General features: G+C 38.0%; 1 protein-coding gene and 1 non-coding gene across 2 annotated transcripts in view; one reads left to right on the plus strand and one right to left on the minus strand.

Annotated features, from left to right (window-relative positions):
* Window positions 1-24,474, plus strand: part of col7a1l (collagen type VII alpha 1-like) — a 40,972-nt gene extending 16,498 nt beyond the window's left edge. Inside the window, exons 23-79 of the mRNA XM_005733518.1 lie at window positions 31-174; window positions 279-466; window positions 1,792-1,872; window positions 1,969-1,986; window positions 2,087-2,110; window positions 2,280-2,345; window positions 2,823-2,903; window positions 3,280-3,306; window positions 3,410-3,454; window positions 3,575-3,649; window positions 3,776-3,871; window positions 4,075-4,101; window positions 4,288-4,341; window positions 4,474-4,545; window positions 4,642-4,701; window positions 4,820-4,855; window positions 4,975-5,019; window positions 5,206-5,241; window positions 5,375-5,419; window positions 6,954-7,025; window positions 7,104-7,136; window positions 8,894-8,965; window positions 9,087-9,146; window positions 9,255-9,290; window positions 10,439-10,519; window positions 10,787-10,822; window positions 10,986-11,030; window positions 11,267-11,338; window positions 11,775-11,810; window positions 12,131-12,157; window positions 12,324-12,359; window positions 12,444-12,506; window positions 14,189-14,227; window positions 14,324-14,377; window positions 14,858-14,890; window positions 15,251-15,316; window positions 15,499-15,543; window positions 15,670-15,705; window positions 15,790-15,816; window positions 15,903-15,974; window positions 16,127-16,189; window positions 16,433-16,450; window positions 16,541-16,576; window positions 16,661-16,699; window positions 16,794-16,829; window positions 16,914-17,048; window positions 17,160-17,258; window positions 18,427-18,606; window positions 18,980-19,036; window positions 21,267-21,311; window positions 21,689-21,760; window positions 22,150-22,206; window positions 22,301-22,345; window positions 22,439-22,525; window positions 23,461-23,514; window positions 23,637-23,672; window positions 24,124-24,474. Of these exons, the coding sequence (XP_005733575.1) occupies window positions 31-174; window positions 279-466; window positions 1,792-1,872; window positions 1,969-1,986; window positions 2,087-2,110; window positions 2,280-2,345; window positions 2,823-2,903; window positions 3,280-3,306; window positions 3,410-3,454; window positions 3,575-3,649; window positions 3,776-3,871; window positions 4,075-4,101; window positions 4,288-4,341; window positions 4,474-4,545; window positions 4,642-4,701; window positions 4,820-4,855; window positions 4,975-5,019; window positions 5,206-5,241; window positions 5,375-5,419; window positions 6,954-7,025; window positions 7,104-7,136; window positions 8,894-8,965; window positions 9,087-9,146; window positions 9,255-9,290; window positions 10,439-10,519; window positions 10,787-10,822; window positions 10,986-11,030; window positions 11,267-11,338; window positions 11,775-11,810; window positions 12,131-12,157; window positions 12,324-12,359; window positions 12,444-12,506; window positions 14,189-14,227; window positions 14,324-14,377; window positions 14,858-14,890; window positions 15,251-15,316; window positions 15,499-15,543; window positions 15,670-15,705; window positions 15,790-15,816; window positions 15,903-15,974; window positions 16,127-16,189; window positions 16,433-16,450; window positions 16,541-16,576; window positions 16,661-16,699; window positions 16,794-16,829; window positions 16,914-17,048; window positions 17,160-17,258; window positions 18,427-18,606; window positions 18,980-19,036; window positions 21,267-21,311; window positions 21,689-21,760; window positions 22,150-22,206; window positions 22,301-22,345; window positions 22,439-22,525; window positions 23,461-23,514; window positions 23,637-23,672; window positions 24,124-24,135 (3,332 nt within the window). The 3' untranslated portion in view covers window positions 24,136-24,474. The remainder of the gene's footprint in view (window positions 1-30; window positions 175-278; window positions 467-1,791; window positions 1,873-1,968; window positions 1,987-2,086; window positions 2,111-2,279; window positions 2,346-2,822; window positions 2,904-3,279; window positions 3,307-3,409; window positions 3,455-3,574; window positions 3,650-3,775; window positions 3,872-4,074; window positions 4,102-4,287; window positions 4,342-4,473; window positions 4,546-4,641; window positions 4,702-4,819; window positions 4,856-4,974; window positions 5,020-5,205; window positions 5,242-5,374; window positions 5,420-6,953; window positions 7,026-7,103; window positions 7,137-8,893; window positions 8,966-9,086; window positions 9,147-9,254; window positions 9,291-10,438; window positions 10,520-10,786; window positions 10,823-10,985; window positions 11,031-11,266; window positions 11,339-11,774; window positions 11,811-12,130; window positions 12,158-12,323; window positions 12,360-12,443; window positions 12,507-14,188; window positions 14,228-14,323; window positions 14,378-14,857; window positions 14,891-15,250; window positions 15,317-15,498; window positions 15,544-15,669; window positions 15,706-15,789; window positions 15,817-15,902; window positions 15,975-16,126; window positions 16,190-16,432; window positions 16,451-16,540; window positions 16,577-16,660; window positions 16,700-16,793; window positions 16,830-16,913; window positions 17,049-17,159; window positions 17,259-18,426; window positions 18,607-18,979; window positions 19,037-21,266; window positions 21,312-21,688; window positions 21,761-22,149; window positions 22,207-22,300; window positions 22,346-22,438; window positions 22,526-23,460; window positions 23,515-23,636; window positions 23,673-24,123) is intronic.
* A 1,354-nt stretch (window positions 24,475-25,828) lies between these two features.
* trnac-gca (transfer RNA cysteine (anticodon GCA)) lies at window positions 25,829-25,900 on the minus strand. Its single transcript has one exon. It is a non-coding gene; the product is annotated as a tRNA-Cys (tRNA).
* Window positions 25,901-27,081: the final 1,181 nt, after the last annotated feature.

A 27,081-nucleotide genomic window follows, 5' to 3' on the forward strand; every position in this document is an offset into this window, starting at 1 on the left:
TTTTGTTGTTTTTGTTCTTTTGTTCCTCAGGAAAAGGCATCAGCTATGTTCTGCAAGAACTGTTCCAGGAGGCTCATGGGATGAGGCAGGATGTACCCCATGTTCTGGTTTTGTTTACAGATGGCAAGGCCCAAGACAATGTGGTGCCACCCTCCAGAATTGCCCGCGCCTTGGGTGAGTTATAATATAAACTGTTCAAAACACGTGAACGGATTTTTCACTCATTAAAAGTTTAAACTAAAATATTCAGTTATCATGTTACGATTGTGTCTCTGTAGGGGTCAGCGTCCTGGCAGTTGGAGTTTCGAATGCAGATCGTGAAGAACTGAATAAAATTGCGGCTCCCACCAGCTACAAAAACATCTTCTATTCACCAACTTTTGATGATTTTCCCTCCGTGGAGAGAGAATTTATCAGAAGCCTCTGTAGCGACGAACTCATCACAGAGTTCAAACTACAAGATGAGGTGAGGTTAAAAAAAAATAAGGCAAAGGTATTGCTTGTCTGTCTGTAAGAAACTAAAACAAATAAATGACTGTAAATGTAGAAAATCTTTGTTCATAAGCGATACATACAAGTATGCGTTGTAGGAGATTTTGTTGTATTGGGACAGCTTTTATACTGTGGCTGTAAAGTGAACATACTTGCATGTGTAGGTGGATCTTCTAAAACACCTGTGGAGCCTATTATTTGTGTCTAATGACCATGTATTACACAGAGGTCCATCCAGTTAATTTTAAATTTGCACACAAAGGCTCTGCAGGTGAGAAAACGTCACCATGCTTTACTTGACGTCAGACCGGAGGACGTAACTGCAGACTCAGCCCATTTCTGATGATGTGTTTTGAGAGGCTGGTTTTTCATAAAAGACAATAGACCTGTCCACATAGATCCTCAGCAGTTGGCTCCACTGTCCCCCGTCTTCACACACCTTGATAATAAATAAAGCCTCTGTGAATGCTGCTGATTTGAGCTTAACATTCAATAATGAAACTCAAAATTTCTTTTCTAAAAATGAGTAGGTGTGGTAGAAACGTCATAGATTTCCTGGTGCAATCAGTAGGAAAAAACGGAGCTCTGCAGTGTTCAAGCAGTTGATTTTTTTCCTTTTGTTGTTTGCTTGTTGTCGGGCCAGCACCTGCCCCTCTTTTGTTGTGAATGTACATGTATTTTTCTTGTTCATATCCTGAGGACATGAGCAATCTTGCGGTGTGGTAGCCAGAGAACAATCAACTGCACATTGTAAGGAAAAAAATAAGCAGGTGATTTTTGATTTTAGAAGAAAGGAGGCAAAGACAGACACACCTGTTTTTTGTTTTTTTTTTAGGTGCAGCAGATAAACAGCTTCAAATTTCTCTGAATCAATATCACAGATAGAACTTTCCAAGTCACTAAGTCACTTATAGCGACGGGCATAAAAAAGTGTCCTAACTGGAAAATTCAGCAACTGGTACTACATGTGGTACCTCTGCTGCTTTACCAATTAACTTTGAAGTTTCTTTCTTCAGGCCACAAGACTACACGTGTGAAGCTCTGAGATCCCCCCCCCCTTCACTGCAAACAGTAGCTTTACTTTTATGACTCAAATAATGAATAATTCATTCAGAATTTTGTAGCACAAACAGACTACATCTCAAATTTGTTATACAACCTTGTGTTGCATAATAAGAATTCAAATTATTCTTGACAAGCAAATTCAAAGAAGCTTTGTAGTGAGCCTTCTCTGCTTCTGTAGTCTACTTAAAAGTCAGTTGAATAGTTTGTAATGCATTCATTTTTTTTCATTTTCAGGGTGCTCAGCTAGACACCCCCACTGATGACCCAGAGGAGATGCTTAAGCCCGAGGGTCCATGCCTAACTCAGTGCATGAAGGTTTGTTTGATTCTTTCTCCTGCAAAGTTATAATCGTGAGTTGTTAAACCTTGTTATTCTGCAGTGATTAATCATATGAATTTTCTGTTTTTTCAGGGCCAAAAAGGGGAAAAGGTGAGTTACTGTATTTGACTCAGACAAAACTGATGCATTTTTTCCTGTAACATTTCATAAACTTATTTCTTTATTTTTTGATAATCTTTTATTCTTTCAGGGAGACAGTTTGGGTCTTGGTCTGGTATGTTTGTCCTTACTTTATGGCGCCTCTTAAATAATACGCTTAAACTTTATTCTCCCTTCTATTCAGTTTTTCACTGGCCCCGCTTCTGCCTTGTATATTCAGATACACTTTTTTACTTATCATCAACCAAACCTTTAAAAAATAACAATTATTAATGTTGTTGTAGAGATTCAGACAAAGCCCTGGAGAGTTTGATCCTTTCACATCTTCAAAAGGAGAAAAAGGAGAAAGGGTAAGCATCAGCACATACAGCATATGTTAATTGTATGTGCATGAATATATGTACATAAATAATAATAAGGTTGTTTGTGCACATTACACATAAATGCCTTAGTTATTATTTGTTGTCTTCAACATCTGCCCTTTATTACCTTATACTAGCACATGCAGTATGAGTGGCAAAAAGCAAAATAGTTTTAGCAACAAGAGTTGCATGTAAACAAAAACATGAATTAAGATGTTTGTAGAGCATTTCAGCTTCAAAAGTATGTGAAACCTCGTCTTTTAAACCATTTGCATTAAATTAGTTCCCGTGTACTGTCCTCTTTGAATTCAGTATATACAATTAGTGTTATGTTTAAATGCTGTATCGAAACCACTAACAGTGCAGTAATATTTGTGTCCCTCTGCAATTTGTTATTTAATATATATATATTTTTTTATTAATATTTTTATTTTCAGGACTGACTCTAATGTCTTAATTTGACAGGGACTTCCTGGAACTGACGGTGTTCCTGGTTTGCCAGGTCGCCCAGGAAGAACTGGACCACCGGGTTCTGCTGGCCAACGGGTACCTAAAGTCATATGAAAATAATTTTACAGCAGTATAAGCAGTCTTGTGCAAAGAGTGTATGCACAGCTCTCTTGAGGTCCAAGCATTTCAGTCAGGTTGTGGTCTGAACTTCGACAGGACGTACGGAGATGGCCTCACATTTGATCTACTTATTGCAAGGAGCAAAGTTATCCCCCCTCCACCACCGTGCTTGACAGTTGGCATGAGGTGTTTGTGCTGATATGCTGTGTTTAATTTGTTGTGCAGTGCATCATAGGTCTGCATATAGTGCTACAAGAACGTTCCTTTTCTCACGCTTGTATATCCATATAGAACAGAATTTCACACTTATCTGATCTGAACCTGAAAATATGATTACTTTCTAAATTTCCAGGGCCCTACAGGTGTTCCAGGTGACATGGTGAGAACAAAATATCTGTAAAAAAATATATAGATTGATTAATTGTGTCATCTATATTCTTTGGAGACTGTGAAGAATTTTTGAAACAGTCTTTTCATGGTAGGGTCCACCTGGGCTCCCTGGTCCAAAGGGACAGAGAGGAGAAAGAGTAAGTGTAATCCATGCATTTAATTTTGCTTTCTATTCATGAGACAGATGTTTATGCACTTTTAAGATTTTTATGCTGCAACAACAATGAACAGAGTCTTTTTTTTTGCCTTCCTCTCAGGGAGAGCCGGGATACGTCATAGCTGGTACAGATGCAAATTTTGTGCCCGGACGAAAAGGAGAGCCAGGCTCCTCAGTGAGTTTTCGAGAAGGCAAAAAAAATAAAAAAAATAAATTTCCCCAAAAAACAAACAAATAAACAAGTAGTTTTTGAAAGGTAATCTTTAAGGCATTTTAAGATACTTTTAACTGCATGTTACAGGGTCCCCCAGGACCTCCCAGTCTTCCAGGGGTCAATGGAGCTCCAGGTCTGCCTGGTCAGCCAGGATCACCGGGGCCACCAGGAATAGCTGTCAAGGTAACGTAAATTCAAGGGAAGCAAAGAAAAAAAAGGGCATTGTAATTACACCCCACCTTTTTTTAATTCATGATGTTTTATAATGCCTGTCACTGCACATCACATAATGTCAAGACAGCTTGGAGTATTTAGTATGAAGAGTCACAAAGATGTTTTGACAGCACAGTCCAATCAAAGCTGCTTCTACTGTTTGCACTTCGCAGGGAGATCCCGGAGAGCCGGGTACAAAAGTAAGTATGAAGGCTGTCTTCTTGTCGTTTTATACATTTGCTCAAAAAAAACCCCCGAATCCCTACTTTTAATTTACTTTCATAAATGTTGTATATCAGCCTATTTTCAAACCGCTCGGTTATTTTGTTATATAATATGTCTTGTTGTGTTTGCATATCTTATAATATTTCATTTATTTTTGAAAGGGCTTACGTGGGAAGCAGGGCGTGAATGGAGACAAAGGAGAGCCGGGAAAAGATGTAAGCACATAGCTGATAAAATGATAGTGTTCGGGCAGCTTAGTTAAGAAAAAAATAAAACAGAATTTGAGACGTTTCTGTGCCCGCTTTGTCTCTCACATCGCAAACTGACACATGTGCAAACTGCTGCAGGGCATTGCAGGTTTGCCTGGTCCCATTGGTGTTGATGGGGGACCAGGACTGCCAGGCCAGAAAGGAGAAAAGGTAATTTTGAATTACAGCTTTTGTGCTTATAAAGACCCTAAGTGCATAATTACTAAAAATACTTTATTGTTTGTAATATTTATTTTTTTCTTGCAGGGTGAGGAGGGAGTTGGCATACAAGGTGTTCAAGGTCCTCATGGAGAGAAAGGAGAGAAGGTACCTTACAGCAGACATGAAGGACACAGAGTTTAGTCATCAGCTTGACTTTGGAGAATAGTCTGCACTGCATTAAAGACTGGATTATTTGTGTGTTTGTTTTACTTTTGTCATGCAGGGAGATATTGGATTAGCAGGACCAGTTGGCCCAAAGGTACCAAAATATACATTTTTAAACTCAGATTTTTGCTAATATCCTAAAGTAATCTAAACCCCCCCTTATTGTTAAAACTTTATTGTGGGTTCACATGTTTCTTCACTTTGTCTTTTAAGGGTGAGCGTGGAGAGCAGGGCATCCAGGGAATCATTGGACCTCGGGTGTGCACTTTATCACCAACTGAATAGTCACATATGACTACCCTGCATGTTTTATACTGAAATGCATATAAATGAATTGCACTTCCTTCTAATAAAATGAAGCAGATTTATCACAGATAAAAGTGAAGACTGCATAACAATCATTGATGAATTAATTTAAAGCAAGTGATTTATTTATACCCGCAGGGGAAAAAGGGAATGAAAGGGGAGCCAGGAGACAAGGTGAGTTCATTCACATATAAATTCTTTCTGCTTTACAATTATCATGCATATGAATGTGAAGATTCATTTTAGATTAACAAGAATAAGGCTGCTTACAAAAAAAGTGTGCGTTAACATTTTCTTTCTTCTTTAGGGAGACCAAGGAGAGGTGGGACCAATAGGACCACAAGGACCCCCAGTGAGTGAGGATTGCATCTTATACAATGTGGCATCAGATTTATTAGTAATAATGATAATAATAATAATAAAAGTTTAATTATACAACGCTTTTCAAAACACAGTCACAGTTTAAAGATAAATAAATACAGTTCAACATACAGACACATAGTGACACATTCATTTCAACAGACACACTTTTATACACACAAAAAATATAAACTGTGGCCCATAATAATTGCGGAAAGCTAACTTATAGAAATGAGTTTTCGTCATTTTTTAAAAGCAAACCAATCATCCTGATAAGCTAAGAAAGGCTTTTCTGAAACCTCATTAGCGTGATTGGCTCTTGTTTTAAGGTAAGAGCATGGAACAATTAAGAGACCTCGATGAGATGATCTACGAAGTGATAAGTTGGGCAGACACATATATAGTTTATGTCAGAGATCTAAAAGTTTAAAGGTTTTAAGAGGTTTAAAAGAAAAGAGAAAATCTTTATTGTCAGACAAAGACTGAATGATCCTGCTACTACTTTTTGAGGAGTATGGATGAGACTTTCAAACCTAAGAACACTGCACCAACTTTCAAGCATGGTGGTAGCAGCATCATGCTCTGGGGTTGTTTTGTTGCCAGTGGTGCTGGTATATTGCACAAGTAATGGAATAATAAACAAGGACTGTCTCCAAACACAAACACTGTAATGTCCTTTCCAAAGTCCCGACCTCAACCCTTTTGAAAATTTGTAGACTATGCTTAGTCAGGAAATGCCAGAAAACCAACCAGTTTAAATGAATCCTACAAATTCTGCCAAGAGGACCCCAGCCAGAATTATCCTGGCGGGATTTGTGATCAGTTGTCGATGGCTACCTAAAGCATCCCGTCAAACTGCAACTTGCTGAGACACATTTAACCAAATATCAGTATATTAGAATATGCATATATTTGAACCTGTATGTACACCTTCGACTCTGTGGGGATTAGAGAAGATCGAAATAAATTGGAACAGATGTTAAAAGAATTTATCAAAAGCTATAAAGAAATATAAAAAACAAGGGAGGGGCAAATGCAGTGTTTTTATTTTGCACCAGCTCTGAAAACTAAAAGACTAGCTTTAAACCTATCAATAACTTTTGCTAATGTCTCCAAGCAGACATTTAGATTGATGAATGAACAAATGAGGAAGTCATTTTGTTCTGGGTTTGGAAGATTACACTCTATCAGAGATGGTTATGATTGCATACATCCACGAGCCAAATTGTCAAACCTCAGTGGGTATGTTTTGCAAATGGGTCGTTTTTTTCTGCTTCAGTGATTTTTAATTTGAAGCAGCATAATCTTTTGGAAGAGATTGCTACTGAACAAACTGTCATCATGAGGGCCATCTTCCTGTGTTTTGTAGTACGCTTTGTAGTCATTCAACAAGATTGGTTTTTATGATAAAAAGAAGAAATTGGTTTTGATTTGTTGGGAACAAAAATAAACAGCTTTTATCAGAGAGGCTTGGAGTTAACGGTCACAACGGAAGTGGCACTGACAGTTCACCTTCACATTTCTAGGGGCCTGCAGGACCGATGGGATTAAAGGGAGATGAAGGTCCAAGAGGACCTGCTGGAGACCCGGCGAAGGGTGTAAGAGAACCATTTCATATATTTCAACCTAGTATATAGAGGCTTTGCTATTAAACTGTCTTTTCCCTGTCACAACAGGTAATTGGTCCAGCTGGGAAAAAGGGGGCCAGGGTAAGTTACCAGTGTGTGAGCTTTTTCCAGAACTTTTGCTGATCTGTTTCTATTTTCACCACTGAATTTTCCAATCAGTGTATACTACATCAACATTCTTCCAAAACATTGTTTTCAGCTTAATTACAGACTTCAAATATGTCAAATAGCCTTAAACGTCCTTGAAGAAATGCTTAACCTGTTGGGTTCTGGGGAAGGAGGCGATGGATATTCCAGCTGTCATAGGACATCAAGTGTATGGTCTGGATAGTTCTCAAGTCAATCATCGGGCACTATATATTCTTAATTACATAAGGAAAAGTTAAGAAAGGTGCTTTTAAAGTCACAGCATCCATAATCTACACCTTTATCATATGAGATTCCCCCATAGTGTTACTAACCGGCCTTTCCAGGCGATTCCTTTTACAGTTTGACTGGCTGACATCTGAAAAGGGAAACTGGTGTCTTTCTCACCATCTACCATATGCTAACTTCAGCCTACCTGATCAAAAGCTGTGGGATATAAAGCACACAAAAGAGAAAAAGCATGTCACCAGCAGTCGGTGCAGCTAGCTACCTGTATAATTCCATCTCAGCCTTCATTTTTGCCATCTTCTTATACATGTTTCACATTCAGGCAGGCACCTGACTGGTAATTGGATGAACCCTGTGTCTCATTGCACTTAAAGAAAAAGTTACATGTTGGTGGAACTGCAGTCATCAAGGAGCAGACGCCAACATTTTGGGGGTTCATTCATTACCTACACTCAGCATCTTACTTTTAGTAAAATCAGACAGTTTTTGTCTGTTTGATTTGAAATACTCCTTCCTTCCTGAGACATTTTTGGACAGTCCAGGGGTTAGCTGGCTAGCAGGATTTTAACAATCCTTTATAGATTTAGAATTCTGAGTTTGAGCTAATAAATTCTGGACAGTGGTACAGGATCCCTTTTTGTAAGCCTAACCTCTATAAACTTTCATTTGTCCCTCTGTCAGTTTAACAGATACAGATCAGCAATAGGGAGGCTGTGATATAGATTAGCTTTCTTTTAATTAGATCTATGCTTACTAGTTACTAATGGTTGTGGTTTTTGATGTACCCATCATCTATTCCAGGGTTGCTTTTCTTTTATGGGAAACAATGAAGTAATCATAGTTGCTAACCACGTGTTTCAAACCTGTGAGATAATAACAGATAAGAACCTAATATAGAAGTCATGCTGTGGTAGTTGCAGTCAGCTGTGAAACCTGGATGATTTAATTTTGTTCTTTTTCAGCTGCGTACAAAGAGACGTTGCAAACTCTGTGTAAAGTGCAATTATAACAACTTTTTCTGTTGGTACGAACTGCTCGTCTGCAGTTAAGGCATTTAAGATTAAAATAAGGAAATTACTATTAGTTCCAGGTAAACGTTTTATCATTGAGTAAAAGGATTTAAACTACTGAAACTGTGGGTGCTGTAACACCTTTTTTAATTTCTTCTCAACCAGACTAAGCTGTGTGCACGTATTTATCTTAAGTGAGTTAAAATAAATCAGCCAGAGGTGAGTAATTGAAAACATTGTTAATTAATTGGTGTATTTTTGCAGACTCAATCTCATGGACCCGCTTATCGAACACAATTAAAAATTTTCTCTCATTAGCTTTTTCAGGGAGACTGAATGCTCTGTTGGATGGCACATAATTAATGACAGTCCACAGGGTCCATTTAGAGTGGAGAGAGGTTTAGCCTTCTCTTATCAATTGATGTACATGTGCTCATGTATGTGTTCTCTCAGGGGGACATCGGTCCAGTTGGTTCCACAGGCCCTCAGGGAATAAAGGGAGAACAAGGAGACAAGGGAGAAAAGGTTGTTATGGAGAGATATTGTCCATCATGGTCATTTCAATTTTATTATTGCAGGATTAGAGCAAATAGAATAACTGAATATCATTTTATGGTACGGTTATGGTTTGTTTTGATATGTGCAGGGTAGTCCTGGTTTTGGGATTCCAGGACAGCAGGGGCAAAAGGGAGAAAATGGAGAAAGGGTGAGTCATTTGATTCTTTAACGCTGTTGCCATCCTGGAATCATAAAGCAGGAAATTGCTGTGTGTTGTTGTTGTTGTTAGATGTTTTATTAGTTTCATTGTTTACAGGGAAATGTTGGTTTATCAGGAAAACCAGGACAAAAGGTGAGTCATCACTGGTTACATTAAGTTCTTCTCATGAATTATTTTTTCTGTAAACAATGGGTCAAAATACTACATGCAAGATGAAAACAAGCAGTAGTATTCAAGAACACATAGACTATAAACACATACATTAATTTTGTATTTTTGGATTGACACCTTTGCTTAAAATTAGGTTTTCTTCTATACTTTTTCACTAATTTCCAGTAATAGGAGGCAGATGTGAAAAAAAAATCTACACAATCATTCTATGCAGTCTGCTGCATTTGGGAAATTTGCACAGTACGTTGCTACAAGTGAAAACAGAGGTTTTGTTGGTGGGCTATTCAGTGTCATGTAGGGGGTCTACCTGAAATTATGTATGATTTGTTGCGTTTGTCCACGATCTTTTTTTTGTGAGCACTTCGCAACACCTGGCTTTTCCACATGCTTAACACAAGTGTTTGGCAAATCTTGCCAGATAAATCCATACCTAGGCAAAACTTCATAGGAGCTAAGGGTAGACATAAACATAGACAAGGCATAGACATGTTAAAAATATTTTTTTATGGCCAAAAATTCTTTTTGGTTTTAGAAGTTTACTAAATGTTAACTTCAGTTAAAGTTTAAAACACTTAACTGAACCACTTAAATAACGTTTGAATTACGCCAAACAGGGCAAAACAGCGTGTGAGCACAATCCCCAAGTAGTACTCATAGGGTGACTTTACAGGTGATTTACAAACATTGTGCTCCTTTTCTAAACACAGTCAGTTAATTTCATTATCAAGTACAAAAAATGGGCTAAATATAGTCTCAATATCGGTGCAATTCTCAGCAAATTGTGTGTTGCAATTTGTGTACTGATTTAAATATGCTTCTACTTATAATTTACGACTTGAGAAAGGAAGTCCCAGAAATGGAGCAGGATCACTTCCAAAAGTCAGCCCACCTCTTAGATGCAATCTTGCCACTGCACTCTTTGTAAATACAGACAATACCGGGTTTTGTTGGGTTTTTTTTACATCAAAACCCAAATTGAGCTAGCCGTTAATATGTTGTACAATTCTACAACAGATTTGTATTAAACAATTAAAAACCCCAATTATTTATTTTTAAAGCATACATTTTTTTTGCTGACATTGTAAATCAGAGGTCATGTCTTTGCTCAGGGGAAAGATGGCTCTAAAGGTGAAAAAGGGAGCATTGGATTACCTGGCAATCCTGGAGAACCGGGATTAAGAGGTAAAGATGTAAGTAAATCCTGAGTGGCCGTTACAGCAACTATGAGTTTTGTTTGTATGGTAGGTACAGTGGAGTTCAGATTTAGTTTGATAAACAGGTCTATTCAGAAACAATGGTGTCAGAAAAATGCTAACAGTGTGAAAAATTTAACTAATGGACCAGAAAAAATGTAATTATTTTATCTCTTCCCTTTTGTTCACATGTATATTGTGAATGTTAGCACATTTGGCTAAATATTTCCTACTGCTTAGATTTATTGTTTAATTTGTGTGTAGGGTGCACCTGGAGCTATAGTAGAACCGGGAATGAAGGTAAAGTCTATTTGTTTGTTACGTGACTGTTTTGTTGACCAGCGCTTGGACTTTTAAACATGTTGCTTTTGAAGATTGTTATTTTTAAAATGATTTAACATCCCTATAATCATCCCCAGCGTCACATATTACCTCCACGGAGTCATTTAATTTGTTTTCGCAGGGTGAACAAGGACCAGCTGGAGAGCCTGGTGAAAGAGGAATCAGGGTATTTGTTCAACAGTTGTAAAGTTCAAATAAGAAAAAAGGAAAAACAATACTTCCCACAAAATTTAGAAAGTAACTTCAAAATGTATTTTGACAAAATCTGAAAATGCGACAAACCAGTATGTAGTATACCGAATGTGTAGTTACAATGCTGGCCAGGCTTTAAATCTGACACTTTTATTTGTGAAACATGAGTCAAGGGCTAAATTCTTCCATTTCTTTCTACTTGTTGATCAGGGTCCATTGGGATTACCAGGAAAACCAGGTGACACTGGAGAAAAAGGTGACCCTGGCAAGCCTGGCCCACCTGTAAGTTCTTTGCCATGATAATTAAACTTCAGTCAGCACAACTGTGGTCAAAAGAAGATTGTTGTTTGAAGCTGTCTTACATTACTCATTAAGTGAGAAACAGCATTAAAAGGAAGAGCTGCGGTAAAGGTGGGTTGCAAAGGGGCTTGGGGGTATGCAGCAGCTGTGCCCCTGCTGAAGCAGCTGAAACACTTCACTGTGTAGAAGGTGGCGAACTGAACCAGCTGATCTGGGCTTGACTTTGTGGCCTTCCTGAGTTAATGCTATGCTTTATTAAATGTACACTTTTAAGAAGATCCACTTATAGGATCCTCATCTTTCTGCTTAGTATGTGTGTACAGATCAGTAGCTTTATACGGTACTATAACTAACTGTAATAATTCAACTGAAATTGCAAAACTTTAACATTACCTGAGATTTCTTTTCTGTTTTGAAGGGTGCCGATGGCAGAAAAGGTGACAAAGGAGAGGCGGTAAGTTTGTATCCACCATCTCTCCCTCCCTCTCTCTCATCAGTGAACATGTTTGGTTTTTTTCTCCTGGCTGCCTGCCTTCTGATTATTCTTCTGTGTCAGTCACTGTTTCATATCTTCTCAATCTGCTATCCTCCTGTGTCATTCCCTTTTGATAAGTTAAGTAATTAACTTTGTTTTTTGTGTATTTACCATCCTTCATTGCACCAAACTATTTTTCCTTTGTCTTGCAAATATTGGATTTGTTTAGAACTATGACGTTGTAGATTTTAACTGTGTTTTGTCTGTCTTCTTTTCATTGTGCTGTCATCGTCATAAAGGGAAAGCCTGGACCTCCGGGAACACAAGTAAACAAATCTCTATAATTACTTGATCAGTTCAACCATGTTTGACAGAGGCGCTTGTTAAAGCACAGCTTGTAAAAAGCCTCATTCCTCCATGAGACCTTATGTCTGTTTCCAATCAACTGAAACTGTGTTTGTTAACAATTTAACTGTCATTTTATTCAATCAGACTGGTTCAGACAACATACTGACCAGAGTAATTAAGGTAATTTGAAGAATAGCACATTACAACTTTAAATTCATTCAGTTAAGGAAGAATTAAAGATTTTTGCCCTTTCCTTCTTATCAGGGCGATCCTGGAGAGCCAGGTCAGCCAGGTTTGCGAGGAGAAATGGGCCCGCCTGGGCCACAAGTGAGTATTTTCACCATATGAAGTAACCAACAGGATGTGATACGCAGTGCAGTGAGAAAGTCTTTTCGACTTCCTGTTTTCTTAATGTTTGCATATTTGTCACATTAACATGTTACAAATCATCAAACCAATTTTAATATAAGATAACCTGAGTAAAAACAAGTCTGTTTTTAAAAGACAATTTTTTTTTTTTTATCAAGGGGGAAAAAAGCTATCCGAACATATATGAAAAAGTTAACTGCCCCCACATTTTTTGAACATTGAGTTCAGTTTCACTAGCCACACCCAGGAGCTCAAAAATCACGCCATGACAACAAACGAAGAGAAACAGGATATCTGATATCTATCGGTCGGGAAAGCCATTTCTAAGTGTTTGGTACTCAAGTGAACCACGACGAGAACCATTATCCACAAATGGAGAAAACTTGTAACAGTGGTGAACCTTCACATGAGAGGCTGGAAACTCAAAATGAAGCAAAGAGCCCATCAACAACTCATCCAGGAGATCACAACTGAACTCAGAACAACATCCAAAGAGCTGCAGCCTTTGCTTTTCTCAGTTAAAGTTCACGATTCAGTGCCAAAAAGAGGACAAAGTCTTGTCTCACATTTGCCAAAAATGTGAGATATTACATTTTTTTAAAATGTAAATATAAATGTAAATATTACCCGATGAGACTAAAACAGAACCTTTTGGAAGGTTTGAGTACTTTTACATCTGTTGTAAAATCTCACATTAAAGCAACACAGCCGTTCATTAAAAACAACCAACCGACAAACACACCAACAACAAAAATGATGGTGGTAGTGATGGTTAACAGATGTTTTGCTACTTAAGGACCTGGATGCCTTGCTGTAACTGATGGAGCCGTGAATTCTGAGACCAGAAAACCCTAAAGGAGAATGTCCAACCATCAGTTCACACCCTGAAGCTCAAACACGAGGTTTTGCAGTGGCCAAGTCAAAATCTGGGAATAATCAGAACATTTGGGCATTATCCTTGAAATGCATTGTGCCTTTCCTGCTTGAAAATCCTAAAATCTAACTGAATTAAAACAACTGTGGAAAGAAGAGTGGACCAAACTTTCCTTCACAGCGATGTGAAACACTCATTGCCAGTTACGTCAAACTCTTGATCACAGTTCTTGCTTCTAATGTTGGCATAACCAACATTTCTTCATTGGTTTTAGAGGAAACAACTTTTTGACATGGGGCCAGGTTAGTTTGGATAACTTTTTGGATCTGTTTTTAATCATCGTTTAATAACTGCATTATGTATTTACTAGGGTTATTTTTGTCTAATATTAACATTTGTTTGATGATCTGAAACATGAAAGTGTGGCAGATATGCAAAAAAGAAGAAACCAGGAAGAGGGCAGTATACAGCACTATATAATTCATGCTAATGACCGTTAATTCTGTTTTTTTTGTACTTATTATTATTTTTTAGAAGTACTAAACAGCCATTAATTTATGGACAGCCAAAAATTAAGTCCATTAACTTTTACCTTTCAGGACACAAAACTGATCATTAATCTAACTTGGTTAATCTGTTTAAAGGGGCATCCACACAGGAAGTGATCCTAAATTCATTTACGCTATTCTTATCTATTTCTTTTTTTTAAATCAAAAGTAATATATTTTTCTTGAATGTCTTGAAACATCGTAATGTGTCTGTCCAGGGTCCAGAGGGGAAACCTGGATTACCAGGACAGTCTCTGGTATGCATGTCCATAATTCTAAATTGCACTTACTGTGGTTCTGTTTCTTTTTGTTTAATTACAAAGGTGTGTTTAATGTAACTGTTTGCCTTGCAGGGTGATTCTGGAAGAGATGGATTAGATGGCTTACCAGGAAAACCAGGAATGAAGGTTATGAAAAAGGTTTTATTGCAATTGCACATTCAAATATTTTGAAAATTTCCATGTAAATGGCATCGCGTGCACTATATTGACAAAAAGTATTGGGCCACAGATCTTCATCTCTGAAATGAGATCTTTTCATTCCCACTGCCACCAAGCCATGCCATATGCCTTTACAAAACTCGGTGTTTTCCTGTAGCAGGGTCTCATTATTGCTGCAGGGCAGTTTTGGAAATTTCTTTAAATAGTATCATTGCAAACATCACGTAGACCATGTAAAGTTACAGAGCAGGGGTCATGGAGAGCCAAGGCGCATAGTGCCTAAAGGTCACCAATACTTAATAAAAACTGCGCGCCAGGAGCTTCATGGCATGAGTTTCCATGGCGGAGCAGCACTTATAGGTGTAATGTGTACGTGGCCCAGTATATTTGTACATATAGGGTATGCATGTAAGAGTTTGCTCACAAGGTGTCTTATGGTAACCGTAGGGTGACCAGGGACAGAAAGGAGAGCCTGGTCCGGTGAGTGGATGAATTTTTATGGAACTTAAATTCTTGTCATTACCGTATATGGTTTACTGCCCTATTAATATTAGCATAAAACAAGTTATCACTGAGTTACAGTGTATTATCTCACTTAACAAAAAAGAATAATGAAAAGAAAAGCTAAGATGCAGTCATGATTTTCAGTCTTTATGTTCCGTATATCAACTTTATGTGTGCTTATAGACACCTAAGCTTGTAGCATGTCAGCAGCTATTTTGCATTGCTGTGGAGTGTTTTACTGCCTCAGTGATAATTTGTCCAGTTTGTAATAACATTTGTCATTTTAATTTGCTGATATTTGCAAAAGGAGACTTTTTTTTCTATGCTTGTAAACAGAAAGGAGAAAAAGGAGATCAAGGCCGGGTTGGGATTGCTGGGATGCCTGGCTTACCGGGGACTCCTGTGAGTTTCTCTCCGGCAAAACCATTATCATCCATTTTTTATACACTTTTAATGGTGACAGTCTTTAGTCATTCAAGGCAATATAACAAAATATATTCTTGCGTCAGGTGTGTAATTAGCGGGAGCCACATGTTTATCCACGATAATGATCAATCTCCTTTTTCATTTCCTCTTCTCTACAGGGGAGACCTGGCATTGATGGGAAGAGGGGCCTGCCAGGAAAAGATGTGAGAAACATTTGACAATTATACCACTTTGCTATTAGATATCACCTGGATTACTGTTTTATCCAATTTGCACATTTGTTTGCCGTTTTCTAGCTCTTTTTAGATGAAATTACTTTTTTTTCACAGGGAGAAAGAGGACTCAAAGGAGATGACGGCAAGAAGGTTCTTAGATTTGCTGCAGCAATCAAAACATTTATGAAGCTTTTATTCTCCATTTACTTGTGTTAACTTCACTCTTCATTTCAGGGGGACAAGGGAGATGCAGGTGCTGATGTAAGTGTATTCACATTTATGAAGGAAAACACAACTTAGTGATGAAGTTGAGGCTGTAACTGGATGATGCTGTTTGTTTCCTGAAGGGTAAAGATGGTAGTAAGGGTGAACCAGGGCTTCCAGGTTTGCCTGGGAGGCAGGTGCTTGTCACTCCTGAGGTAAACATGATGCAAAATGACTTCATTTTTGGTGACTTGTTTATGACTACACCTGTAATCACCATTGGTTTGACTAATTCCTCATTTATGCTGGGTGTTGATTCAGAAAAACATCACACAGTTTGACTTAATATCCATTTATCCCTTCTCAGGGTGCTACCATTGATGAAATCCGACAAGCATTCCCAATGCCAATGGGTCCTCCAGGACCTACTGTGAGTTTGATGCTTGTGCACATGTTTCTGCATACGTATAGCTTTCTAAAAAATGGCACATCACCTCTGCTGTTGCATGGCATAATTCACTTGTCGCCTGCATGAAATCTAAGTCATCATGCAGTGATGACTACAGTGCTTATTTTTATTGTGGGCTACAATGAGAACAGATATGGTGAGCTTGATGTCATGCATTGTAGATGCATGTTCAAATGTCCTGCTCCTCTGTTTCTGTGTGTTTAGGGTTCTCCAGGATTGAAGGTAAGGTGGTAATGGTGCTTATATTGAGGCTGAGTTCTTAAAAAAAACCTTGAAATATAGCCTTGGTTGCTGATTTGTCTTGTTTTGCAGGGTGATAAAGGAGAAAAAGGCCTGAAAGGAGAAAAGGTAATGCTCATTTGACTTATACATCAGAAACATGGGAATGGAAATTACATTATGCTGACTGCATTTATTTTCATGTTTCTGCAGGGTGACGCTGGAGCTCCAGGAAAATCTCTTGAGATGAAGGTTGAATAAAGGATATAATAATTTCTTCTGTGGCATACATGTTCTCATTTTACATTATTAAGTATCTGAACAACGTATTTTCACTCGACTTTAGGACATCGAGACAATGTTTGAAGCCTACGGTATAAAGGTGAGCTCTTTGCACCACATTGTATAAATATGCAATAGTGTAATAAAAGTAGAGTTCAGCTGTCTAAATAAAAGCTTTTTTCAGCTTCCTTTGCTGAAGGCTTTGATTGACAGGTTGCTGCAGGATGGCATAGAGGAGCTGCTTCATGTGCTCAGCAACTCCAAGAAAACAAAAGAAAACACAGAAAGGCACAACTCCAACGTCATCGCTGACTACAAAGTACGTAGACTATTTTTAGACTGTATACTGTATGTTTACATTTCTTGTTTCCAATACCTCAAACTTTTCAAAACGACTACTACTGCTATTCATTTTATATTTTCTCGATAGAGTTCGGAGAAATTTGACATCACCAGCAGACCTTTGTCAAAAGCGGACACTTTTGAGGACACTGATGTAGACGGCCAGCCTCCTGAATCTTTCTTTGTTGTACGTAACCTCAGCCTAATCTAAAGAGAATGCTTGGGAACAATAATGAATCTATTAACCTACCACATATTTTAGTGGGTACACCTGTTCGACTTCTCATTAACGCAAATATCTAATCAGCCAATCGTATGGCAACGAAACACTGCATGTTCAAGATGATCTACTGAATTCAACATGAGCTTGATTTTGAATGTGTTATGGCTGTTGATGCCAGACGGGCTGGTCTGAGTATTTCAGAAACTGATAATCTGCTGGGAATTTCCTACACAACCATCGACTTACAGAGAAGGGTAAAAAAAAAGGAAAATATCTAGCGAGCAGCACTTCTGTGAATGAAAAATGGCTTGTCGATGCCAGAGATCCAAGGAGAATGGTCACGCTTTGAGTTGATAGGAAGGCAACAGTAACGCAAATAACCACTTGTTTCAACCAAAGTATGCAGACTAGCATCTCTGAATGCACATCGAAACAGGTACCACTCCTGTCAGCTAAGTATAGGAAACTGTAGGCTACAATTCTCATGGACTCACCACAATTGGAGAAGTGGAGGTTTGAAAAACACTGCCTGAGTCTTTCCTGTGATGTTTCTACTTTGACATTCGGATGATAGGGTCAAAATTTGATGTAAACTGCGTAAAAGCATGGATCCATCCTGTAATCCTGTAATGGTGTGGGGAATATCTTGTAGGCACACTTTAAGGCCCTTAGTACCAACTTAGCATTGTTTAAATGCACAGCCTACCTCAACATTGCTACTGACCCTTTATGACCATAATGTACCCATCTTCTGATGGCTGATTCAAGAAAGATAACACATCATGCAACAAAGCTCAAATCATCTCACTGTAGCCTACAATATGTGTTGTTATCATGTCAGTGTGGTCCAAAATCTCTGAGAACTGTTTGCAGCAGCTTGGCGAGTCCATGCTTCATCGAACAATGTACAGCTCATGTTCTGAATATTTATTGTTCTACTAACAGTCCTTGATATTTATTGTTTAATAAAGTTTCTCAGCCATCTCATACCTTTGTGCATTTGCATTTTATTTGAGCTTGTGTGGCTTTAAATGTTTTCACCATGATCCTGGAGAAATGAAACTGTGTTTGATATAGTTTATCACCAGTTGTCACTAATATGTATTTTTTTTTTTTACTTCTCTCACTGAAGGACCCTTTAAATGAAACTGCAGAGGATCCAACTTTATGGACCGTCAACACGCTGAATGGAGAACCGGAGCACGACACGATTGAGGCCAATTTAAAGGAGACAGTAGACAGTACTGGAACTTCCTTCAAAGTTAATCTGACTGTAGTCAATTCTACTTCCAATTATACAATGACCAATGAGGTAAGGCTGTCACATTTCATATTTAGGCACTTTTAGATGGAAGAAAGACAGAGTGTAAACTTTCAGTGCCATTTTTCTTTTTTATATTTTCTATTATTCCCTTTATTTAAAGAAATTAAATGCAAATAAACTTCATAATAATTCCTAAAAAAGTCATAAAAGTAATTAATATATATCTAACATTCACATAATATTTCATAAAATGCTTTGTAAACTCTAATGATGTACATGTCATACTTTAAAAATCTAAACAATCCTACATTGCGAACTATTGGTGTTATTTATATTCAGATTGCATTTGAAGTTAAAATTTGTCTGTCAGATGTTTTCAGGGTTACCTCAATCTGTAATGGAGACTGTTCTCCTCACTCAGGAGGACTCACTGAAGAAGAATTCAGGACAAAAGAAGAAGAACAGGGAACGTGGGAAAGTAAAGCTACCATAACTGTCATATTGAGGGTTGGGTTTTAGATAGAGGATGGAAAATGGGATACTTCTCCATCAGTTTACAATGAATGCATATTGCCAAAGGACCATACAGGTGTTTGATGTTTTAGCTTATCTCTTCTACTTAGCATACACATCAGCTTTTACTAAATGGATGCTTCTGTTTTGATGTTTATGCTAATTTTAAGTGATTTGGACTCTCAGTTGTGATATTACTGCACAGTAATGTAGATTTGGGAAAGTGCACTTGTAGCACCAGTGAAGCAGGAAATCTAAATATGGAAAATTCTTTAACGTTTACATTTTAGTGAGAATGATGTGAGTTTTATTCTTTAATTTTAAGGGCTGCACTAAGTTATGGTAACAAAGTTAAAGGCATGAAAGAAGTTAATATGAGTCACGTCTAGGGTGCCACAAAAATACCTGAAAGCTGATATTTGTGTCTCTGTTATCAACTGATAATGTGTTCTTTAAATATGCATTGATTATAGTTTGAAGAATCCCTTAAAATATATTTGTCACTAGTGGTTAGTATACACTGCCCAGCCAAAATAAAGTTGCAAAGTCTAATATTTTGTTGGATCCACGTTTATCTTTGATGACAGCATTGCCAAGATATTGTTTCGATAAGCTTATGCAGCGTTATGTGTTGTCGTTCAGCGTTGCATTTATTTTTCTCTAAGATCTTGGATTCAGTCTTCCCCAGCACATCCCAGAAATTCTCAGTGGGGTTAAGTTCTTGACTCTGTGGTGGTCAGTTCATGTGTAAAATAATGTCTCATGTGCCCTGAACCGCTCTTTAACAATCTGAGACACTGATATCTTAGAGCAGCGGTTCCCAATCGTTTTTGTACCATCGACCAGTTTAACGCTGGACAATTTTTCAGTCACTGTATATTATACCAAGCGAATGTGGAGGGTGTGAATCTCGCGATGAACCTCTTAATTTAAGTATGATTCTTAATCTCTTTCTTTCTTTTGTTTGGCATTCTGAGATCCCTCTGGTGACTCATCTTTGGCTCTTTCTTCCTGTTCAAAGAAGTTCTCCAGTGACATTTGTTTTTGGGTCACTGGGTTTTCAGACTTTGTGATGCATGGAAAAAGAGTTAAGTGCAAGAGTAAGGTTTGGGTGAAAGTGTCATTTTTTGGAAAAATAAAATACCCGAAACTCTATCTATCCATCCATCCATCCATCCATCCATCCATCCATCCATTCATTCTCTGCCGCTTATAACTTTCAGGGTCACGAAGGGGGGGAGGAAGCCAGAGTACTGGAGAGAACAAATTTATTCTTTCTTTGGAGCCCAGTGCAAAATAGTCCTCGGCCTGGTGATCTGGACCTCAGTTTTGGAATATCCCTGGGATAAGTTCATTCTTTCGGCACATAACGGTGGTCAACCATGATCTGACCAAGTGAAGCAACCCAAGGTCAAAAGGAAATGTTCTTACTTTGACTATGATTTGATTTCACCAATCGATCTCCAATTCTCTCACTGATCGCATTACGTCCTCGAAGATGATGGCACACCACTATCCTTTTAATAATGTGTTAGTTAAGTTATTTTTAAAAGTTTCACCTGTCTCCTTAGTTGTTTTCTTTCTCGATGCAGGTCTTTTCCCCGACTGTGGGAAATCATCACGTCTTCTGCTTTGACAAGCTACTCACTGCATCAGTTAGGGTTAAATAAACTCTTGCCATTCATCATATGAGCCTTAGTTTAATCCATGTTTTGCGGGGGAGGCAGTGTATATGTGTCTATATATATTTAAATCACATGCGTAGTGTATCATATTTTAAAATGCCAGATCTAGCAAATATGATTCAAATTAAAACTCATATTTGCAAATTATTATTTCATTAAATTTTATAAAAATTGTCACAAGGTTAAAAAAACACAAATTTTGAGTTTTCTAGTAATTATCTCATGGTTCAGTCTTTAAAGGGATATACACATAAATCGGATGGGCTGAAACATGTAAAACATCAGGTATGGTCCTATAAATACCATAAACAGCTCTAAACTGTTTGGTAAAACTAGATTTAATGTTTTTTAATCATCCTAATTTAACAGGATTTTTATTCATTTTTGATAAACATTAATTACTCATTTCCCTAAACTTATCAGCTGCAGTTTAGAACTTGATCATCAACAACTTCTGAAATATGGGAAACCTTCATCTTTTCTCTCTCTGATTGTGAACTTCTCAACCAGGGCAAAGGAAATAAAGGACGACATAGGAGGCAGAGACAACGCTTGGTAAATGTCCTTGAACAACAGATCAGAATAAACCCAGAAACGTTACTTCACTTCAGCCCCAACTAAATTAAAATGTCTAACCTTGCAAAATACAAACATAACTTTATAAAAAAAAAGATTTAATGAAACATAATCCTAAATTAAAACATTGTGAATATAAACACACTGAATGAACCACGTTTTGCACCCACAATATGCCTCATTTAACTAAAAGCATGCATTGATCCTGATGTCCATCTGCTTCTCACTGTAATATTAACAGATTACATTTGCTTGCTCGTTGATGTGTTCCAGTTATTCCAGTTATTCACACGTGATAAATAATGCTGTGCCACAATTCCTTCCTGTTATAATTGCTATTTCCTTTTTATCCTAAGACAAGTGAAGAGGCCAGGCAAGACGAAGAAGACGAGTTTTATAACGGCGAGGATTACAGTTATGAATACGAGGTAGGCAGCTGCAATAATAAATCAGTAATTGATGCACCGTTGGAAGCTTAATTTTAATGTGATGCTGATGACGTGGGGTTGTTCCTCATTTAGAGAATTGTGAGCGCCTTCTTGTTAACAGCCTTGCCAAACTCATCATCCAGTCACCTGCGTTTTTGTTTTTTTTTCTTTTTTTCTTCGTAGCAGTATCTCTGGAGACTGAATTATATCTGCGCCCACACAAATGCTGCAGAGATCTGATTAATGACACACCCACTACCTAATCTTAATTATTAAGAATAAATTAGTTTGTCATTACAGCCCACTTCATCCGCTCTCCACATCATCTACCGTGGGCTTGAGTGTTTAAAAGTTATGACGAGATTTTTTTTTTTTTCTTTTCCAAATAGGAAGAACTTACCACAATTGACCCCTTAATCCCTCGGGACTTCGGGGAAAACAGACAGGTAAATATTCTCTCATCTGTTTCAGCTGGACTGGGTACAAATGTTATGATTCATTTTTAATGTGACATGTGTTCAATTTCTTTAACATGCGCAGCTTGAAGTCCAAACAGATGAATTTCCCCATCCAGTGGATGATAAGGTGATCATTTGTAGCCCAATAGCTAACTTAAAGTAATAAACATTTCTGTTTTACCTGAACAATAATACATTTGTGTTGCTTTTGATTTGTAAGGAACAATTGCTCACACCCAGTCCTGCCCAGGTCGAGACCTTAAGTCAACCTATAACAGTCTTCTCAGACAGAGAAACGGATGCACAGGTGAAACAAATGTTGTGCTATCTTTGGTATTTATCTTTTGATCATTTTTATTCATTCAAGCACAAAACAAGTCAGGGACCTCTGCCAGGTTCCACTAAGAATGAAATTACAGAGGGAAGCGTTTTAATTATACGGACACGCAGTTCTTTATTATAAAGCAGAAAGAGAAGAAATCACCCACTGACTGCCAACATAGTCAGTGCACAGCTACCTGCTGTGCTTCACCTTGCACATTCTTCACCATTTCTCCAGCTTTGCACCTACTATATGGGAGAAAGAAGGATCAGCAGACTAGGTGTTCTTCTCCACCTAGTTGGTGTCGCTACCCTCAACTATTCTGCCCCACCTCTCCCTCCTTCAACTGATCCAACATACCAAACCCTCCCACCACACTGTCATTATCCACATATGTCGTATGATAATGAAAAAAGCCTAAAGTCCAGATAACTGGTGCTCACATGACATAAGAATGCCCTGGACAAACAATAAACCCAGGTAGTTCAGTCAGTATAGGCAAAAGAGCCTGAGCCGCATGTTGCATGGACATTTTAGGGATGACTGAGGCTCTTCTGGTAAAAGGGTTTGTGTTCAGCTCCTCTGCAGTTTGCATATTAAAGTGTTGTTATATTCTGAGTGTACTCTGGATGTGTGATAGTGTGAAAAAAGTCCCAATTTTTAGCATTAAGTTTAACAGTAGCTATCCAATCTTCTTTCAATAAACAGAAACTGACATCACAGAGCAACTTTCAATACTTTTACCTATAATAAAACAAAACATTGAAACCTGCTAGCTTCATATTTTAATGGCAGATACTGTAGGTGCAAACTTTCAGAGTAATGACAAAAAAAGTAACTTTTTAAAAAAACGTTGTAAAAGTTACCAATATGCTGGGGGGTTTGCATTCAGACTTGTGTACTTATTTGTCCCCTCCTAGGTTATCTTGCCAACCACAGAGTCACCCTCTCGACCCTCTGATGATATAGAGAAGGTATTCCTGGGCAGCTCGGTGCTCATGAGAAATATAGGGCATTGTTTACTTTTTCTTTCTTTGTATTTTGCTTGACTTTCCAAGTGACATTTTAACTTTAAAATTCCGATGTGTCTTTTCAGTCTACACCTCCTTCGGCAACAGAAGAACCAGATCAGGTGGAGTTTTCATTTTAAGTTCTACAGGCTTCCGTCTTAAAGATCTTTGCATGCCTTGGACTGAAAAACTTTATTTGCACTTATGCACAAGGGTCCTGAAATTGATCTGCAAGTGCTTGAATAAAACAGCGAATGGGCTTAACTGCAGTTGTCAATAAATAAACCATAAGCAGCACTTTCATCATTTTCAAGACCCCTTTCTTTCTTCTGCTTTTGATGAAAATTTCACCAGTGCAAAATAATGCAAGTGTTTGTTTAAGGCTGATGTGAATACATGACCAAACATGACCAAAGCATGAGCGGCATACTTTTAGCATGATTTCTCTAAAGCTTGTCTGAATGCAAATGAGCAGAAAATGTAGTCTAATCCAGCTGTTCATGAATGATTTACTGAGAAAAAAAATCCAGAGAGTTACTTTTAATACTTTCTCTCTCTCGTTTTTTTAAACAGGAAATCTCTTAATTCCCGAGAGACTGAGACTATAGAGTCTTAATCATTCATAAGAAAGCACTACACGGAGAGTGCGAATAAACTGTGAACCGTTTTCTCTGGTGATGAACCCTGAACAACGTCGTTTCATGAGGGGGGACTTCTTTCTGCACAGAGACAATGTCACTCACCAAAAAATACCATATACCATACCAGAGTGTTCTCTTGTTGTGGCTTATAGAAAATTAGGCACCTGAAAACTGTCCTCGTATGTAGGTTGTGTTTTTTTAAGCTTGGTCAGTGTAAAAACCAGTGTAGCTTTACTTACCTGCCAGAAACTCCTAATTTATTTATGACAAGTATTTTTCAGTAAATAAAATAGAAGTAAGCTTTCTTCAACATGACAACAATTTGCATACATACTTCAGGAAATACAGACATTTTATTTATTAAAACATGGAAATACTAAGAGTTTCTTACTTTACCATACCCTGTGAATACCATAGATAATATTTAGAATCTAGTTTTACTATAAACACATATGTAGCCAGATCAAACACTTGTTACGCTGGTGAAATTTATCTTTATAATTATATTGTCTGTGTTTAACCTCTCTGTGCATGTGTGCTTAAGTAAAAGTGACTTTCTAAACAACTCTGTGTCTTCCTCCTTTTTTCTCATCGTACAGTACTCCACAAAAGTCTTGAGCCACCCCTGATTTCTTTATATTTTGCTTCCAAGGAGCCAGAATTTCTTCTCATATTTAAAAGTCCTCTTGAGCAATAGTTCTCATGGCTTTCTGAAGTTTCTTGTGAAGGTTTTCTTTGGACATTGACTGCTTTTTCACTCATTTTTAGTGTAGTCTTGTACCTTAACCTGTTAGCAGTCGGACGTACCGCCCACGGTACATTGGATGGTTTAGGGGACTAATTGTAAATTTGTAGGACTGCTAAGGGGTTAATATGCATTTTTGTTTGTTAAGCTACTTCACGCTGAACTGTTAATTATCCAAGCATAAAATAGCACCGAACTCAAGAGGTGAGCCAGCGTTGCATCTTGAATTTGACAAAATTTGAATATACATAAAATGATAATTCCCGAAGATGTTTTAGTTAAAAACCTGCATATCTTTGCAGTGCAGGGTGTTCTGAAAGAATCTGAGAAACCAGACAAGAAACACACACACACACACAAACTATGCAGTAGATGTCTGTATCTGAAAGTCGCGGGAGCCTATCCCAGCTGTCTTAGGGCACCCTGGACAGGTCGCCACACTGTCGCAGAGCTAACGTATAGAAACAGACAACCATTTGCCCTCACATTCACACCAATGGGAATTTAGAGTTTTCAATTAACCTAATCCCACTAAGTGCACGTCTTTGGACTGTGGGAGGAAGCCAGAGGATCGGGGGAGAACTTGCAAACTCTACACAGAAAGACTGCAGACCGATGGAGAAATTGAATTCAGGACCTTCTTGCTGTGAGGCCACGGTGCTAACCACTGTGCTGCCCTACTATGTACACTAGAGTGCAATAAATAATAAGTAAGGGTGGAAGGGCTATGGAAATTGCAGATCTGCCAAAATATTGCACAAGGGGAAAAAAAGACACATTAACATAATAAATACAGAAAAGCAGCAACAGAATGCTAGTATGATTAAAGAATTGGTTCCGTGGAAGTAAATAAGTAGTTCAGAATAACAAAGAAAGCAGTGAGTATATCTGAAGGGGGCACCCAGATTTGAACTGGGGACCTCTTGATCTGCAGTCAAATGCTCTACCACTGAGCTATACCCCCACCGATACCTGAAGCCTCATCAGAAAGAAGCCATTCTTAAGGGAGGATGGCAAAGAACTGGACTGAAAACCAGTGACAACATGTCTGATTAAGAGATGAAACAAACTTTAGAATTTTTGGTAAGTAATCATCATTATCTGTGGAGGAGGTCAGGAAAGCAGTACAACAGTGAATATCTGCAGCCATCTGTAAAACATGGTGGAGGCTCTGTCACAGTTTAGGGTTGCATTTCAGCCACTGGTGACCTTGTCCGATTTTGATCCACTATGCAATAACATCAGAAGGAAAGTTTCTGATTGGCAAACAGTCATGATTGTCCTTCCCAGAGCCCAGACCTGTTGAAGACAGTAAATATTCAAAGAAGAGCTTTGAATGCTCTTCCAGAAGCCTGGACAATTTCTGGCTGTGTTAAAAAATAAAGATGATAATAGCAAATGGACTTTCACCCTTTTAAGAATTGTACAAACTGAAAACACAATGTCAGATGCTGTGTTTTTGCGTATGCCTGCACATGTTTGTTTCCCATTTTCCTCAAACAATATAAAGAAATTAGAGGTGGCTCAGCACTTACAAAGTATATAAACATCAATCATCATAAATGATTTGCTAAATTTGCTTATGAAGGCTCTGTGGGAGATGGAAGTGCCTCAACCTGAAATCAGGGTGAAAAGAGGAACATTTTGGCCTGACTCCATGGTAAGCATCACCTGTTTTTGTAGAAGACTAATAAATGATTTTTTTTTTTTAAATCATGAAGTAAAATCTGTATGTTTTAGGCGTTCATGCCAGGTGCCCCAGGAGGACGAAATCGGTTTAAGAAGGCACAGCAAGTACTAATTTTCATCTGATAGTTCCATGTTTTAAAAAATTTAAATCAATTTGCATCTAAAAAAAAGTTTTGCTTTGTACTCATTTAAATTACAGCACATCTCCTCTGGAGCTCAGGGTTACAAAATCTGGAGCGTAAGTCTGTTTTCAACAGTAGAGGTCAAGTGTTTATCCAAATCCAGATGGATAGATGACTTACAAATACGCTGATTTGTGTTTTTAGAAGGATGAAAAAGAAAATCCAGGCCTTCAGACACACAGCCGGAGTGAGAGACAAGAAGCACGAGAGAGATGGAGATACATCGATACAGAGACAGAGGTTCCCACAGAAACAATAGGTGGAGGAGAGGAAG

Source organism: Pundamilia nyererei, unplaced genomic scaffold (genome assembly GCF_000239375.1).
Source record: "Pundamilia nyererei isolate P.nyererei 1_Seehausen unplaced genomic scaffold, PunNye1.0 scaffold00052, whole genome shotgun sequence".
Lineage (NCBI taxonomy): Eukaryota > Metazoa > Chordata > Actinopteri > Cichliformes > Cichlidae > Pundamilia > Pundamilia nyererei.